This window comes from Trichosurus vulpecula, chromosome 2 (genome assembly GCF_011100635.1).
Source record: "Trichosurus vulpecula isolate mTriVul1 chromosome 2, mTriVul1.pri, whole genome shotgun sequence".
NCBI classification, from domain to species: domain Eukaryota; kingdom Metazoa; phylum Chordata; class Mammalia; order Diprotodontia; family Phalangeridae; genus Trichosurus; species Trichosurus vulpecula.
Window position 1 is genome coordinate 36,595,701 of NC_050574.1, and position 17,241 is coordinate 36,612,941.

The following is a 17,241-nucleotide window of genomic DNA, read 5'->3' on the forward strand; positions in this document are numbered from 1 at the left end:
GGAAGGTGCCCAAGGCCAGGGGCCTGCAGCTGAAAAAGGAGGCACTTCCTAAAGGAGAAAAGGCTTGAGGGGCTGGGGAGCACAGAGAAGGGGGGCCCAGGGCTTTCTGTGACCTAACAAAACCTATCCTCCCCACCAGGGATTGTCCTGACCTGGGATCTGGGGCAGGGGGACTCAGGCTGCTTACTGAGCCCCCCAGGAGTGGTCTGGGGGACCCTGACTATTCTGTGCTGCTAGGAGGAGGGAGGCCTTACTTACATCGGTCTGGGGGAGTGATGGTGATGGACTGCGCCGTGAATTCATCATCAAAGTACCGTGTGTCAATCTCTGATGTGACCTGGGGCTTAAATGGGGGCGGGAGCTGGGGGAGAGTGGGAGGGAAGGGTCACCGACAAGAAAAGGACCAGCTGTTTGTTCACCACCCTCTTCTCCCAAGGGAGTCCTCAACCCCGGCTCATTGGAGCAACTGAGACCAGGGTCAATTCTTCTGGGATGATCAAGTTAGAGCAGCCTTTGGAGCTCAGACCCCCAGAGAGGAGTCAGGAGTAAAGGGGGCACCAAAGACCAAGCTCTGTGGGAAGTGGGAGGTGAAGGTCTCCCCAAGAGCATCCTGGGAAGGAGAGAAGCTGGGGGGAAGAGGAAGGGACTAGTTCCTCCACAGAGGGGCTTCTGCCTAGGGCCAGGACGGAGCAGGAGCCCACTAGGATTCTGGGAAACATCTGTTACCTTCTTCTGCAAGACATCCTGCCAGTTGATGGCTGAGAAGAAACGGTGCTCCATGACCTCCTTGGCATCCCGGGGACCCCCACCCAGCCTGTAAGGACACACAGAGCCTCAGTGTCTCTGGGGGCTCCCCTCCTGCCAGTGGCCAGAGGGCCTGGGTTGGACCAGTCGGCCCCTCTACTGGATTCCCTTTGTGGGGTCCTACATTCAGCATGTTCCTCAGATGCAGGATCTTAGCCCTCTTTGGCCCCAGGTCCTGCCCTCACTGGAATGTACCCTGCAAGACTTCTTGAAGACCTCAAGTGAGGTGGGGAGCCCACTGCCCCTTAAAGCAGCCCAGTCCCACTTGGGACAACACTCACAATCATCCCTCCCTCACCTTGCTGTGTCCCGGCGCCATGGTTTACCTCTGTTTGGGGTCCTTTTTCAGGAGCCCGGCCAGCAGAGATTTGGCCTCGGGGCTCAGCGTGCGAGGGAAGCGGATCTCCTCCATGAGGATCAGCTCGAAGAGGCGCTCGTGGTCCTGGTTGTAGAAGGGCAGCCGGCCACAGGTCATCTCGTACATCACCACGCCCAGCCCCCACCAGTCCACTGCCCGCCCATAGTCGTTGTCCTCCAGCACCTGGGGCGTGCAGAGGGTGAGGGCACGTCAGGTCCTCCCCTGTAGCCCCAGCCACAGGGACCCCTGGCTAGCATGTGGGATGCCCTAGTCTGAGGGTGGCAGAGGCAGCCTAGGGAGTGAGGGGGATCTAAGGGGAGGAGAAGCAGGCCCTGCTCTTGGCCACTCCTGACCCACCCTGACCCACCCTGCCTACCTCAGGGGCCAGGTACTCCGGGGTGCCGCAGAACGTCTTCATGGTGGCCCCATCGCTGATGCCCTCCTTGCAGAGGCCAAAATCAGTGATCTTGATGTGCCCGTCTTTGTCCAGCATGAGGTTCTCCAGCTGGAAGGAAAGCAGGAACATGAGGGCCTAGAGATGGCCCCAAGCAGAGAGGAACCAAGCTGCCCTTCTGGGGCCACCACTCAGTAAAGCCTTGGAGGCAGTTGACCCAGGTGAGAAGTCTGAGGCCCAGGCCAGAGCAGGCCCCCCACAGGGGTAACTTTTATCTAGCACTTTCAGGTTAGCAAAGCACCTTTTACATATCCTGTGTGATCCCCAAAACCCCACAGAAAGGTGCTTTATTATCTCCTGTGGTGGAGAGAAGGCAGGTGACTCAGCCAGGGTCACACAGCTAGTGACAGCCGAGGGCAGGATTCATACTCATGACTTGGGCACCCGGCTGCATTATCCTATTCTGTGGAGGTCACAGAAGAAGAGGGGCTGGAGTGAAGGCCAGAGGGGTCCTGTGTGCTTCTGGCCAAGCTGCTTCTCCTCTGGGCCTCAGCGTCTTCAGCTGTAAGATGGTGGAGTTGGGCTCGTCTGACATTCTCTACAATCCTTTCCAGCTCTGATGTTCCCTTATTCTAAGACCTTGGTCAGTACAGCAACAAACCTTGGCCTCCAGAGCCAAATGTAGGAGGGGTCCCTGCCCCCAGGGACAAGACTAAGAGTCCCCTGAGGGAGACAAGCATTTGTGGGAGCATCAGCCCATCTCAGCGTGGGCAGGGGCGTGCTTCCAGAACAGCAGCCCTACCCCAACTGGTGCCCTGTCCCTGTCACTGGCCACACTCCAATCTGCTGGCAGGGGACCTCCAGCCCAGAGAGCTTAAGTGACCCACCCTACGCCATCCAGCAAATTGCAGAGCAGGGAAGGTTGGGCCAGGGACTCCCTCCTGCTCCCTCCTTCCAGCCTCTCCCCTCCACCCAAACACGTCCTGTTGACAGGCTTTCCTCAGCCCCCTCCATGCTGGGACAGATCCCTGACATCCGGCTTAACCTGGCCCCAGTGATCCTCCTCCTCCGCCCTCTGAGGCCAAGCAGAACATGGTAGATTCTTCCTTTAACCTTTCAAATGCTTGAAGACAGCCACCATGTGTGGCCCAAGCCTTCCACAGGCTAACCATGAACTCCAGGCACTTCTACCACCCCAGATGAGACAGTCTTCATGTCTTCCTCTAGCTATGGTGCCCAGCCTGGAGCACTGGCCCAGAGGTGGCTGAGCTGGGCAGAGGGGAGGGGCCAGTGCCCAAGGGGTGCTCTCCTCCCCTCCTGCCAGCTCTTCAGGAAGCAAACCTGAGCACCTTCCCCTGCAGCCCTGAGCCTGGGGGCATTCCCAGGGGCATGGCCATTTCTAGGCTCAATCCAGTTCCCATGTGAGGTCCTGGGGAGCCTGGGCACATGTCTGTTAAGCTCTGTGTGAGCGCCCACGTCTGATATGGCACTCTGCACACAGCAGATGCTCAGAGGGATGGCACGGCACCAGCGGAGAGAGCTGCATTTGGAGTCACAAGACTTGGGTCCAAATCCCCCTGTGAGACAATGATCAAGTCACTTCAGACACTAGAGTCAGCTCTCTCATCTGTAAATTGGGAACAGGACTGCTTGTAGCCTCTGCCCCATGGCACTGTAGGGAGACCATACAGAGATGCTGCTTTGTGGACCTCAAAGCTCTTTGTAAACATCAGGGTTGATACTAACAGTAAATATGACCCACGTCCTACGATCTTATACCAAAGGACCAGAGCTTTAGAGATGAAAGGGACCTCATTGGGTCCACCTTCATTGCCCAGATGAGGGACCTGAGGCACAGGGAGGCTAAGTGATCTGCCCAGAGTCACCCAGCAAGCACAAGGCTCCAGCCCAACGGCCCCACAGCCAACAGGTACAGAGGGTCTGAAGGCAGGTGCCTAACTCAGGCGGAGCCATGCGGCCTCATGGCTGGGGAAGTTTCCTCCAATGGTGCAGAACGTGGCTTCACCACCCACGCCAATATTGTATTAGGATTATATGTTTGATTCAGTGTATGATAATAAAAACATTCACGGATCTCAGAGGTTCTCCTGGAGTTTCAGTTTAGGCAGCAGCGGCACACAGGCAGGCCTCGCCTTGGGCCTTAACCTCAGCAATGTGGAAGGAAGCATGCGGGCCTAGTGGAGCAGGAGCCGCAAGCCAAGGGAGAAGTGAGAGGGGAGCGCTCCCTGGGCCACCACACAGCCAAGGATGGAACTCACCTTGATGTCACGGTAGACCACGTCCCTGGAGTGCAAGTACTCCAAGGCAGAGACGATCTCGGCCCCATAGAACCGGGCCCTGTCCTCCGTGAAGACGCGTTCTCTCGACAGGTGGAAAAACAGCTGGAGCAAAAGAGGAGGCTGACTGAGTGAGCGGGGCCTGTGCCAAGCCCAACCCACCTGGGCACACCAGTGTACTCGCTCACTCACTCCACTCATTTGGGACAGCCCCAGATCTAGAGCTCCAGGGAAACCAGGTATTAGGGCTCACAGACATGGCCACCTAGAGTAAGGCTGGCAGGGCCAGCCCAGCAAGGTGGGAATCCCCGGCTTCCAACTTACAAGGCCATGGGGATTTGGGAAGGAGGGCATGGAGAAGGGGAAGCCACTAGTGGTCTGCAGGGAGGGTATTTTCATATTTCTGAAATGGTTTGTGACATGACATGATGTGATGTGATCTCCCCCCATTCCTTCTCCTATTCACTCTGGTCCTCTTCCATCTCAACTCCCATCTACCCCTTTGCCCACTGCCACACCTGCCTGGCAGGTTCCCTCACCCTTCCCCAAGCCAAAAGAACACTGAGAGATACCACTACTCACCTCCCCACCATTGGCATATTCCATCACAAAACAGAGGCGGTCATTCGTCTGAAAGGCATACTTTAGTGCCTAGAGAGAGACAGGGAGAGGGGAAGGGGGGGGGAGAAGAAAGAGGGAGGAGAAAGGGGGAGGGAGGGAGGGAGAGGGGAGAAAGAGGAGAAGGACCCTAGATCAGCCACGTAACTTCCCAAATGAAATAATTAGATATAAAGTGCTTTGCAAATCAAACACTGAAGGTGTTCAGTATCAGCCATGATGATCACCCTCAGTTTCCATATCTGTAAGCTGGGCACAGTAACACCGGCATCACCCACCTCCAAAAGCTGCTCAGTGTAAAGGTGCTCTGTGAACCCTCCTCACCAGTCAACTGGACTGGGATCTCCCTAATGGGGTTACTTCCCCCAGGGCAGGGGCGGCCCCTGCAGGTTTTCTCAGCTGATGGGATCGGCCCTCCACAGGCACCCAATCACTGCACAGCTTCCGGGGAGTCCCTAGATGCCATTCCTCTCTTAGATGGCCCCATGACCCAGGGGCTACCTGCTAGTTCACTTCTTCTCAAACTGGGGCACACCCCCATGTGCTGGCATATACATGCACCAGGAAAACACCGGTGTTAAAAGAAGGGGTTAAGATAGCAGCACAGAATGTCACGAGAGCCCTCAGCTCTCCTGTATTTATTCTAGCAATGATCCAGAGGATGCCTGGTCCATTAATGACCAAGAAAACCAAAGAGAAGCAACAGTGAGCTCTTTTTCCTAGGCCAGGACTGCACAAAGAAAGATGTGGCAGGTCCTGGAAGAAGGGTCCTGCCAGGGAAGTCAGCATGAGGCCAGAAGACCACAGCAGAGACCCAACTGGGGATGCCCTGGAGGGGCGGAGGCCTGTAACAGACCCCCCACCCCAAACCAACTGGGGATGCCTTGGAGGAGCGGAGGCTAGTAGCAGCCTCTCCCACACTGGGGATGCCCTGGAGGGGTGGAGGCCTGTAACAGCCTCCCCACACTGGGGATGCCCTGGAGGGGCGGAAGCCTGTAACAGCACCCCCCCAACTGAGGATGCAGGGGCAGTGGAAGCCCAAAGCAGCACCCCCATCAGGGATGCCCTGGGGGAACAGAAACTTAAAACTGTGCCCTGCCTGGAGTTGCCCCAGGAAGCTGGCAGAGTCCTCCAGCAACCCAAATAGGGACAGTGAAGTCTGCCAGCACTCTGAACAGACACACCAGGAGAGGTAGAAGCCAATGGCAGGTGCCCAGGAAATCGAGGTCAGGTCCAAATAGGGCCTGACCACCTCATGCAAGAGCAGAGGAGGGCAGAATCTGGTCGGCAAAGAGTCTCAAATCAGGAACTGTGGCTGGAGATAGGAGCAAACCAAAGACAGCCAACACTGTGAATAAATTTTATGGGCCAAGAAATGCCCCGAGGGAAGCCCCGAAGAAGAGAGTAAGTGTACAATAACCAGTAGGGCTTTTTCTGCCAAGGAGCAGCAGCTGAGGACCACAGAGAGCATCACGGAGGTCCCCAGGGACTACGACCAGATGCCCTGACCCACTGGCCTGGCCTCTCAGCTCCGGGTCACAGACTGCCTGACAGGTACTTCTCCTCCTCGATGGGCTGGTGGCTCCACATATTCCTGAGGAGGCCCTGCAGCATCCTCGGGCCTGAGGCTCTCCCATGTCATCCACAGTGAGAGCCACCGGGTCAGCTGGCCTTCCACTTAGACTTTGTGCAGTGTCAAATCCTCTAAGCTATCAGCTTGAGGCCTCATGTGACATCACGCCATGTTCACAGCTGCCATCTACCACAGTAGAGGGCCTTCAAGGTTATTTTCCTCTACTTTGTCAAATGGTCCTTTAGCTTCACCAAACACACACCCAGAGCTTGAGTTCCTTGCACCCTTCTGGGCGTTATCCTGGTGCCCAATTGTATTTGCTGCCCGGAGCCAGCCTGGCTCACCAGCACGAGGGCTGTTCAGCTGATGGATTCCTCAGCAACACAGAAATCCACAAGGTGTCGCAGAAGCCTGTGTAGCCCCTTCCACTCTGCCATGAGAGTAAAGAAGCACATAGTACACTAAGGATTTCCTCAGGACAGTCAGGAGCCAATGGCAGGAGCCCAGGAAGCTGAGGTCAGGACCAAATAGGTCTTGACCATCCCATCCCAGCTCTTTAGACCAGCGAGAGACATTAGTCTAACTGCGGGCCCTCTGTGAACCTTCTGTCCTAGGATGGTGTCCTGAGGATGACCTTACTGGAAAGGTGGACATGGTGAAGGTGGTGAAAAGTATGAGTGGAAGGTCTGAATATGGAGCCTTTCTGGTCTGCAGGTTTCCCAGGCTTTCAGTCTTGCCAGGAGTCTGAGCTCCCACCCACATAGGCACCCCATCACAAGAGGCAGACCACCACCCAAGTGAACCGTGGACTCATTTTGTGGGTGAGGGCAGGGAGAAGTCGGGTAATTGGTAGAAATGAGAAAAAAAAAAAAGAGTCAATGTTTTCCCATTCCTTTGAGGTTCAGCTAAGGCTACCTAGCTTTCCAGGAAGCTTTCCCCAAATGGTTCCAGCAGAAAGTATCCTCCAAGTTTCTTCAAAATCTCTGACTATGAAGATGTCTGAAAGGTCAAAGCAGTTTTCAAAGGAAGTAATCAATGAAAAAAAAATGCTTCTAATCACCATAAATCAGAGGCATTTGAATGAAAGCATCTGTGGAGCTCCTGCTCACAGCCACCAGACTGACAAAGCAGCATGGCAGCCAGAGCTGTGGACTGGGGTAGCCGTTACTGAGCTCTCCACATCGTCTGGCCCAGCCACAGCACCACCAGGTTTCCATCCCACAGAAATCATAGAAAGAGGGCAAAAATGTTTATAGTAGCCCTTCTTGTAACAGCATCAAACTGGAAACAAGCCAGCAATGACTAGAAAAGGGGGTGGTGTATGAACGTAATGGAGGATCTGGGAGGGCCCCTAGGTCCTGATGTAGGATGAAGCAAGCAGAACAGGGAGAACCATTCAGACAACAGTCCAGAAGGCCTCAAGAACTCTGATCAGGAGAGTGACAGCTGAGCAAAGAGCTTGGAGGAGGCATGCTCTGCCCCTGACCCAGACTGACAGGGTCATTGGCCCATGGACACACTGGACACAGCCAGCATGGGCACGACAGAACTGTCATGGAGAGGGCTGTTTTGTCTTTTTTTTCATCCAAGTGGTGGGAGATATGGGAGGGAGAGAGAAGAAATGCTCAGTTAAAAAAAATGGCTGGAAAAAGACACTAAAAATGGGGGGGTGTGGGGGGGAATCATGGATAGTACCATTACTCCAGAAAGGCAAACAAGGGAGACCAGACAGAAACAACTAAGTCATGTGTGTATCTTCAGATCTTCATCAAATGTAGAGATAAGTGAAGCATCCAGGGCTGCTCTTGGAGCCTTTAATCAACTCAGAATGCTAAATGACCCATAAGAGTTGGTGAGATCAATGAGAGAGAGTGGAGGACCAGGGCAGAGCCTCTGGGAACACGGTATGTTACGGCTGAGATGCAGGGACAGGCATGAAGAGTCTGAGGCACTGATGGGACATCCAGGCGGGGATGTGCCACATGCACCCCATGGTAGGCCTTCACTCTGTCTTACGGGAGGAGACTGATAAGCTGGAGAAAGTCTAGGGGCCATCTGAGGACTGCCCAGAAGGACCAGGAAGACAAGATGAAGGGCAGACCTGCAGCCGGAGAGGGATCAGACTGGTTCTGCTCAGTGCCAGGGACAGAAGGGGCAAAGCCCAACTTGAGCCTGATGTTAAAAGATGAGAGCCACTCTGTGGGAGCGAGGGCTGTGGCCTGGGAAGACAAGGGCTCTGCCAGGCTTGCAAAGCCTCTCTCCAGAGCTGGTCTGAACACTTGGCCGGTCAGGTTTGAAGAGGACGGACGCCCAGCAGCTCACAGGTCAAACACATGGACCTCAGAGGTGCTGCTGTGCCGTGCCAGATGGAGGGAGTAAGCTCCTAGAGCCCAAAGACAGGGTTTGGCCTTGGCCACAAGAAGGGACGCCGGTTCCTCAGAGCTTGGAACAAAGGAGGAGATGCTGCTGTTTTCCCTTTGGCCAGGAAGGGACAGAACAAAAAGGACAATAGAATGAGTTGATGCCCAGGCTAAAGGACATCACTAGGGTGGGGAAGGGAATAAGTCTTCCCATGGTGCCTACTGTGTGCCAGGCCCTGTAATAAGCATTTTTACAAACTGTTTCATCTAGCCCTCACAACCCCCCTGGGAGGTAGGTGCTGTAATGATTATCCTCATTTTACAGCTGAGAAAACTGAGGCAAAGGGGCTTAAGTGACTGGTCCAAGGTCACACAGCTAGGAAGTGTCTGAAGCTGGATTTGAACTCAGATCTTCCTGACTCCAGGCCCAGCACTCTATCCACTTTGACACCAGCTTCCCCTTGTAAGGGAGTGGCGCCTGCAGCCTCTGGGTGGGCCTGAATGTCATTTCAGGTTGCGCTCTTGAAGACACTACTAAAGGACCTGCCCAGGCCGCCGGAACATCTTTGCTGAGGGCAGTCCTTTGGACCAGGATCCACTGCTGGTCATCAAGGGCTGCTCAAATAGTGTTTCCTTGAGCAAGGGTCCTTCACCTGGAAAGGGTTTGAGACCCCTGGGGCAGCAGAGCCAGGGAAGTCTGTATGGAACATTCTCGGAAACAGGCATCTGAGTGCTTCAAATAATTACATCAGCTATAAAGGAAAGCTGTCAAAATATTGTTAAAAATAGGTTTGAGGACCCCGGGTTAAGAATCCCTGATCTAGGCTAGCAAAGCATTCGATGAGGTCTCCTGGGTAAGTCTTGCTCAAAAGAGGAAGAGGTGGGCTAGATGATGGCATAATTAGATGGTGCCACAGAGCGCCAGGCCTCAGGCAGGAAAACTCACCTTCCCCAGTTCAAATATGGCCTCAGACACTGACTAGCCATGTAACCCTGGACAAGTCACTTTAACCCTTTTCGCCTCAGTTTCCTCACCTGTCAAGTGAGCTGAAGGAGGAAATGGCAAAGCACTCCAGTGTCTCTGCCAAGAAAACCCCAAATGGGGTCATGGAGAGTTGGACGGGACTGAACAACAATAAAGGTGGCAGTCAGGAGGCCACTGCACTGGTCAGGCAGACCAAAGGGTAATCACGAATGGTTCCATCGTTCAGGAGTTAAGAAGCCTTGGGATCTATGTTTGGCCTTGAGTGCTTTTGTCAGTGACTTGGGTAAAGAAAGAGTCCGTATGCTTTTGGGAAATGCACCTGACCCAGAGATGACACAGACAAAGCTTTCATGTTGCAGGCTGGAATCCACTTGCCTAATATCTCGACATTCAAGCCCAGGGGCTGGCCAACTACTGCCTAGGGCCAAAGCCATCCAGAGGCCACCTGTGTCTGCAGTGTGCCCACCCGGGACCAGACTCAAGGCCAGATCTAATGAGGATAATATAACATCACGCATTCAGTGAAGGCAAAAGGGAGAGGGAACAACAGGTTAGAAGAGTTTCAGAATTCAATATCACGAAGGTAACACAAGTAAAAAATGATGGCAAAAGTGAAATGCACTTTAAAAAGAATGATGGTGAGATTTAAGATGAGATAAGAAACACTAATCCATTGCTGGTGGAGCTGTGAATTCAGCCAGCATCTGGAAAGCAAAGTGGCTACAACATCAACGCCCAGAGACCCCCCACCACCCAGCACGTGCTCCAAAGAGGTCAAAGACCGACATGAAGGAAGGCCCCATAAACACCCAACTGTTCCAAGAAGGACTTCTGGTAGCCAAGGACTGTAAATGGAAAGACTCACAGAGCAAACATAATACCACATGCTTCTAAGGACCATGCTTGCATTTCCCTCTCTTTCTGCAGAGGAGGAGAATTACTGGTGAGGAAAATTGCATCTACTGTTACATGTGATTGAGGTATTGGCTGGTTTTAAGAAATTTTTTTCTTTATCTTTTTGGTCTTTGTCACAAGGGGAGAGAAGAATATATTCAGAGATTAAGGTGACATTAAAAAAAGGCATCGATTTTTAAAAAAATGTGACCGTCCCCATTGGTGGCTGAAGATTTGGGTCATGGAGATTGGGGCACTCAATGCAACAGAAGGTGATATCTCTGTTGGAGACATCTGCATATGGTGAAGTCTCTGAATACAAAGGCAAGCACTGGCATGGAGAAGAAGACAAGAAGCTAAGCACCAAAGTCTCTGAGGAAGAATGGAGAAAGACTTGGAGGCCTGTAAATAAATGTGACCCACATGTGGAGTGGCTGCCAGCTATGGGGAACCTCAAATGAGAGGTGCAGCCAAAAGGCACAGCCCTGAGAGTCAAGGCTTGTGCCTGCTCTTCCCCTGGGTCCAGGGTCTCTGAGAGAAGGAACACTCAGCACTAAAGAAGCAGAAATAATGATCAACTGAAGCACAAAGAAGGGAGATGCATGCCTAGTGAAGGTGTCCCCTCTGTCAAGTAGAAGGTCTTGGGCAGAGTCCATACGGACAAGGAATTCTTTATGGATGGTAAAATTCAGGTGCAAATAACATTGCATTGATTACATCCAACCCCAAAAGACTAAAGAACCACCTCAGAAACCCACAGTCCCTCCAGAGACCATACAACAGTGCACACAGGAAAAAGCAGTTGGATGACAACAGGGACTGTCCGGCATGCAATCCTTTGATCGCATCCATTGGTACCCACAGTTTGTATAGGCACCGGAGACAGACTCCCAAGTGAACAGGGTGAGGAGGACTGGCCAAGAGGCCTCGGCAGAGGGTGCCAGGCCTTCGGTGATTTTCAAGCTGCTTCCTGAACACTAAGGCCCTTCTAGTGATGCTCTAGGATTGTGAAGCATGGAATGCCACCATCTCCAAAGAATTAAAATTGCAGGTAACCCAAAAGGTAGGAAAGAAACAAGTCAGGGGTGGGGCGGGGGTATCTAAGCAGACAGCAGTCTGTTATTAGTAGAGACCCAGGCTCAAGAAGGGGCATTAAAGAGGCCATTAGGAAATGGAAGATCAGAAAAGGAGGTGGGAGCATGAGAGAGAGCAGGTGACCAGCTCCTGGGCTGCCCAGAAGGTAGAGATTCAAAGGGGGCCTGAAGGGCATAAACCAAGGACAGGACAAGGGCAAGGAGACTGGCATGGTCTGAGATCTCTACTATCGGAGGAAGACTCACATCCATCCAGCCAGCATGGAGCCACTACTGTAGAATGCAAGAGACAAAGAGGAGGCCTCAAGTGTCCATAAACTCTCAGCCAACAAACTCTGACTCTCCTTATTAAGACAGGGCTGGGCTAGAGGACAAACTCATGTCTGCAATGTTTGGGGGAGGATGCTGGGAGGACTGTGGGCAACATCACCCCACAAAACAGCCAAAGGCAGCGGAGGGAAAGGCATCTGTAGGACCCCTCGCATTAACCTCAACCAAGCAAGAGCATCTCCAGAGACAATGGAGCAGACAGGCCAGCAGTTCCAAGTGTGGAGTTCTGTGTGCCTTGTGGCAGGCAGCCTGCTCTAGCAGGAGGAAGGTGACCAAGGTGGGGAAGGGCAGCGGGACTGGACCCAGAGGAATAGCTCTGACACTTGGAGAGCTGATTTTTGAGATCTCAAAGAGAGGAAGACACTAAATAACTGAAAAAAATCCTGGCTGGCCTTGCCCAAAAAGCTGGCCACCCAAAAGGCTGTTTTGTCATCTCCATAAAATCTCTGGCTTTTCCAGACAGCTCCATGCAGGCTGCCTCAGAAAGTACGGCCCTGAGGGCTGGAGAGGTACCAAGGGTGGGTGCTATGGGAGTGCCTGGAAGTCAGGAGGCCTTACTCCCATGCAGTATCCATGGGAAGAACATGTTGCAAGGGGCTTCCTGCTTCAGCAGATCAGTAGAAGACCACAGATGGTGAGCAAGGCCATCACCTGGCCAACATGCTTCTGGGTCACCCAGGGGTGGGAAGTGACAGTGACACTAAAGATTTGATGCCCTCTGGAGCACCTCCAGGAGGGCTGCCTCCTTTGGCCCGTCTGCCTTGAAGTGAGTCCCACCCAGACAGCCAGGCCCTTGGGGCTTGTATTGGGCTGCCTTGTATTGTATTGGGCCTGATCCACTTACTGTGAGAAATGGGTGCCTGGTATTCTGGAGGACTCGACTCTCAGTGACTGTGTGGGCAACTTCATCCTGGAGACAGACAGACAGACAAGCATTGAAACTACATCAATGGCTTGGCCTTAGGGTCTGGGCCCCCTCTGCAGGTACCACCTAGACAGGAAAAGTCAGGGTCACCTGCTCCCATTGCTAATACATAACAAGGCATCCTCAAATTCGGCAGGGCCTTCACAGGCTTCTTGTCTAACCACCCAGGGCAGGGGAGCAACTCACCCAAAGTGGCTTAGATCCTGTTTGTACCTGGGCTCAGCCTCAGGCCAACACATACTAGATGGGGCCTCAGGAGCTCACGAGGCCCACATTCTCGCTATGTCAAAGGGGGCCATTACCTGGGCTCCCCACCTCCCAGGATGGCTATGTGGTAGCAGAGCAGCGGCCATCTGTGGGGAGCCTAATCCCACTCTTGACCATCACAGGAGTGTTCGCCTGTTCCCTTTTATTCACTGGGCCCAGCCTACCCCTCCTAAGGGCCACCCCCTGCCACTCAGACCTCCAGAGTTCAAGCCACTCACTAGCCTTGGCCTCCCGAGGAGCAGGGATTGCCCAGGGAGGACAGCAGCCAAGGGGTCTCCTCCTCTGGGCCCCTGCTTGGAGTGGGCTTTCTAACTTGCTACATGAAGACACTTGCTGGGTTGTCTTTCCCTTGGAACCACAAGGGGGCACCTGTGTCCTACCTAATGTGGCATTGGCATGCATCTGCCCCTGCCCTCTGACCCATGAGAAGGCACCCCGTCCTTCTCTATCTGCATCTGTCTGGATGCCCCATCCATGACATCCACGGGCCTCGGACTTTTCTCCATGTGGTACAAATGTACCTCCAGGCTGGCTCAGCCTGAGCCACAAGGGGGCATCGTGTGCTCCCATTTAATGTGCAGCCTAAGTCCGTCTGCTAGGCTGGCCTACCCGCTAAGCCACAAGGGGGAGGTATGTCTGCACCTACAGTGGGCAGCCAGGCCGCACAGCGGATAGAGCACAGGCCTGGAGTCAGGAAGACTCCTCTTTCTGAGTTCAAATCCTGCCTCAGGCACTTACTAGCTGGGTGACCCTGCTTGCCTCAGTTTCCTCATCTGTAAACTGACCCGGAGATGGGAACGGACAAACCCCTTCCATATCTGTGCCAGGACAAGCCCAGACAGGGTCGTGGAGAGTCTGGACCACCAGGCTGGCCTGCAGCCGAGCCCCAAGGGACGCCCTGTCCCCCGCTAGCATGGCGGCCCACCTTGGCGATGATCACTTCCTTCCGCAGGATCTTCATGGCGTAGTAGCGCCCCGTGGCCTTCTCCCGCACCAGGATGACTTTGCCGAAGGTGCCCTTGCCCAGCAGCTTGAGATAGTCAAAGTCATTCATGGTCTGTGGTGGAGAGGATGCTCTGTGGGGTGCGCCTGGTCCTTATCAGCGGATCCCAAGTGGCCTCCTTCCTGCCCCACCCCCGCCCCGTGGAGTTGACACTGGGCAGTCCCACAGCAAGCATGCGCACACACACACACACGCACACACACACACACACACCCCGGGGGCTAATATGCACAAGGACACAGCCCCTCCTTCCCTCCTCATCCTCCAAAGGAGCGTCTCAGCTCATTGGCTGGCCCCACCTGGAGCAGTCAACTGCTTCCTTCAAAAACCCAAAGAGGGGTGGGTAACAGGCATCCTGGATGGCACCGGCCCATGTCTGGGCCAGGGCTGTCCACCCACGGGACACCCCAGTCCAAGCACTCACCGCCTTTGTCCGGGTTTTGCTCACGGCTACTTCCATATCCTCAGCCACCGAGGAGTCACTGGGGGAGCCACATTTGTAGTCCATTGAGTCTTCCACGGGCTCCTGATTCTTCAGGCTGTTGGCTACCATCTGGATGGCCCTCATCCACTCCTCCCTAAGTGAGACACAAATCACAGCCCTATGCTGAGAGAAGCCCCACCAAGGAGCTCCCAGCGAGGGTCCACTGAGGCCTTCCCAGGCTTGGAGGGGGCCCTGCCAGCCTCCGTGTCCAGTCCCCTTCTCCCTAGTCAAACTGGCCTGTCGAGTGACCACCATATGCAATCCTCCTATCTCTCACCTCCACGTGTTTGAACTGGCTATGCCCCATGCCTGCCAGGCTCTCTGCCTCTCCTCCACCAAGAGGGCTTTCCCAGGTGCCCAGATGGCTAACATTGCCTCCTTCCTGAAATCACTTTGCAATGTGTCCTCCTCTAGACGGCGGCGGTTCGTCAACAAGGCTAAGGTGGAACCTAATCCCAGAGCGGCTCTGGCGGGGGCAGAGGGTGGTGGGCCGCACCTCCATTTGAGTCATTCTCCAGGACACCCAAGATGGTGGCCCCTCTGGGGGGCAGATATGTCACAGGAGTCATTCGGACGGAGCTCACAACACCCACCCCAGCCTTTGCCTGACTGTGTCCCCATCGCATCCTCTACCTCTAATATGCTGACCTTGATGTTGATTCCGGTTATGTGTGACCTTGGCGGAGCTGGCCCCCTCTCCTACACGGCCCACAAGGTGATTAACCCTCTGATGACGGCCTTATGTTGTCTGCCACGTGCAGCTTTTTGGCTCAGACTGCCGGGAGACTTAAGATTTCTGTCTCTGCCACTGTTCCACCAAACTGTCTGCGCTGCTGGGGTGACCCTCGTTCTCAGAATGTCCCAGCACCCTGAGAAGGGCATCTCTGACAGGGATGGGCCTGGCCAGAGGCCAAGGGTTTATCATCCCAGGCCGCTGCCTGGAGACTGGCCAAGAGGGTCTAAAGTTGTGGGCTCTCTGAATGATGTGGAGGCCACAACACTTCGTACGGGCCACCTCCTGAGCCACGGTGGGGGGCAGGCTGTGCGGCCAGGGGGAGCGCCCACCCAAATGATGTCACAGATCATTTTAAGTACTTCCATTGATGCCAAGAGAAATTCTGAAAGCACCATGACTTTTTAGGGCAAGAACTATGCCCCCTGCTTCTGGGCACGTCTGCAGGGCAGCTGCCCCTTTCCTTAAAAGTTTCCAGGATGTATGCCCATGTAACCTCTCTCAGAGGGCATGCGAGTGTCCTATAACTGGGGCCTAGACCTCTCAAGGCCTTTCGTGTTCTGGGGGCATCAGTGCTTCTGCCGGGAGAGCCCGGAGTTCTTCCTTCAAGGGAACTTCAATGTCTGCAGCTCAGGCTAACTGCTCCTGTGTTCCCAAGGTGAATGTGTCTCATCTGTGTTCACCAGATGCGGAGCAAGTGCCAGACAGAGGCCCATTGAAATGAAGTGGCAGGTTTGGGGACTCTGGGATCTTGTTTATTCTGTAGTCACATTCTGGGCACCAGGGGCACATGGGACTAGCTAACCCTGCAGCCCCTGTGAACATTTGCTGATTAAAATGGACTGAGTCGATGGGTACTGTTGGTCCCGAGGAGGGCCCCAGCCACAATGGGGCAAGGAGCAGATTGCTGGTGCCCTGACCAGTGGGCCAAATGAATTTCACAATCACTCTAGGGGCAGTGACACGGAGCTCAGATGTCACAGCAATCCTGGGATTTATGCCCGCTGGGGCAGCACTCCCCAACAGTTTGGGGGATCTGGGGAGGGGGAGGGGCTCTCTCCCCACCCCACTCCTCCCCTCACCTTTGCCCTCCACTCTACTGGTCAAGGTCAAAGACTTTTTCTGAGCCCTTTCACCACTCCACCCAGTCCTCACAGCCAACACATTACCTCACTCCCTCCCCCTTCTGTCCCAATCTCCCTTTGCTCCAGGGTCGAGAAGAGCCCCAGAGGACCCTTCAGAGAGCCCACAACTCCAGACCCTTCTCTGGGCTCCAGGCTCAAACAGGCCCATTTTCTTTGGTCTCTGCCTGGCCCCCATTCCTGGCCCCTCATGCCTGGCTCATTCCAGGTCCAGCAACAGCTCATGCTTGGAGAAGCTTCCAATGACACCTGGTTCTGCTGACTTCTTATCCCATGGTCTCTCTACCCCAACTAGCCACTAGCTTGTGGGAGGGTCAGCAGTTCCTGGAGTCAGGGACATAAGTGCAGTCCTGTCCTGAACCAGGGACATGGACAAGCTGATCTCCTTCATTCCTTTCTACCTTAAAGCCTGGGCCAAGAGGAGGCACATGCACCAGGCCTCCCGCAGGATCTTACCACCAGTCTGCCAGAAGTCCAAGCCCGCCCATCCAGCCTGTGGGCAGTGGAATAAGCTTTTAAGGGCACTTCCCCCCAACCAGAGCTCCATAAATGCCCATGCAAGACTGCAAAGGGACATGTGTCCCAGGAAAGGGAGAACACGGGTCAAAAGCACTGCACTGCTGGCCCAATTCCAACTAGCTCATAGGGTTCAAAATCTCCCAGGAAAAGCTCTGTGGCTTTGGCAGGACCAAGATAACAGGGCAGAGGAAGTGGTGAATGATGGCCAAGTGGTTGCCATCCCACATGGGACCAAAAGAAGCCCAGCGTTTGGCTGCAGCCTGGTCATGGTGCTTCCAACCAAGCAGCAGCCTTGGTGGCAGGAAGATCTGGGTTCAAATCCTGCCTCTGCCACTTCCTAGGGAGTGGGCCTGTTTCCTCTGATGTAGGATGAGGGGGTTTCAATCAATGGCCTCTAAACCTGTGACCCTCTGATCCAGCCTCCATCTAGTCCAAGATCCAAGCTTCGGGATTCAGTTCAA

At 54.3% G+C, this 17,241-nt stretch overlaps 1 protein-coding gene across 4 annotated transcripts in view; it reads right to left on the reverse strand.

Annotated features, from left to right (window-relative positions):
• Positions 1–17,241, reverse strand: part of AKT2 (AKT serine/threonine kinase 2) — a 42,224-nt gene that overhangs the window by 2,703 nt on the left and 22,280 nt on the right. For all 4 annotated transcript variants that reach the window (XM_036745846.1, XM_036745848.1, XM_036745849.1 and 1 more), the window contains 9 exons: positions 14,327–14,480; positions 13,825–13,956; positions 12,552–12,617; positions 4,436–4,504; positions 3,836–3,958; positions 1,539–1,667; positions 1,131–1,345; positions 727–814; positions 259–361 (listed from right to left, as the gene is read on the reverse strand). In XM_036745846.1, the coding sequence (XP_036601741.1) occupies positions 259–361; positions 727–814; positions 1,131–1,345; positions 1,539–1,667; positions 3,836–3,958; positions 4,436–4,504; positions 12,552–12,617; positions 13,825–13,956; positions 14,327–14,480 (1,079 nt within the window). The remainder of the gene's footprint in view (positions 1–258; positions 362–726; positions 815–1,130; positions 1,346–1,538; positions 1,668–3,835; positions 3,959–4,435; positions 4,505–12,551; positions 12,618–13,824; positions 13,957–14,326; positions 14,481–17,241) is intronic.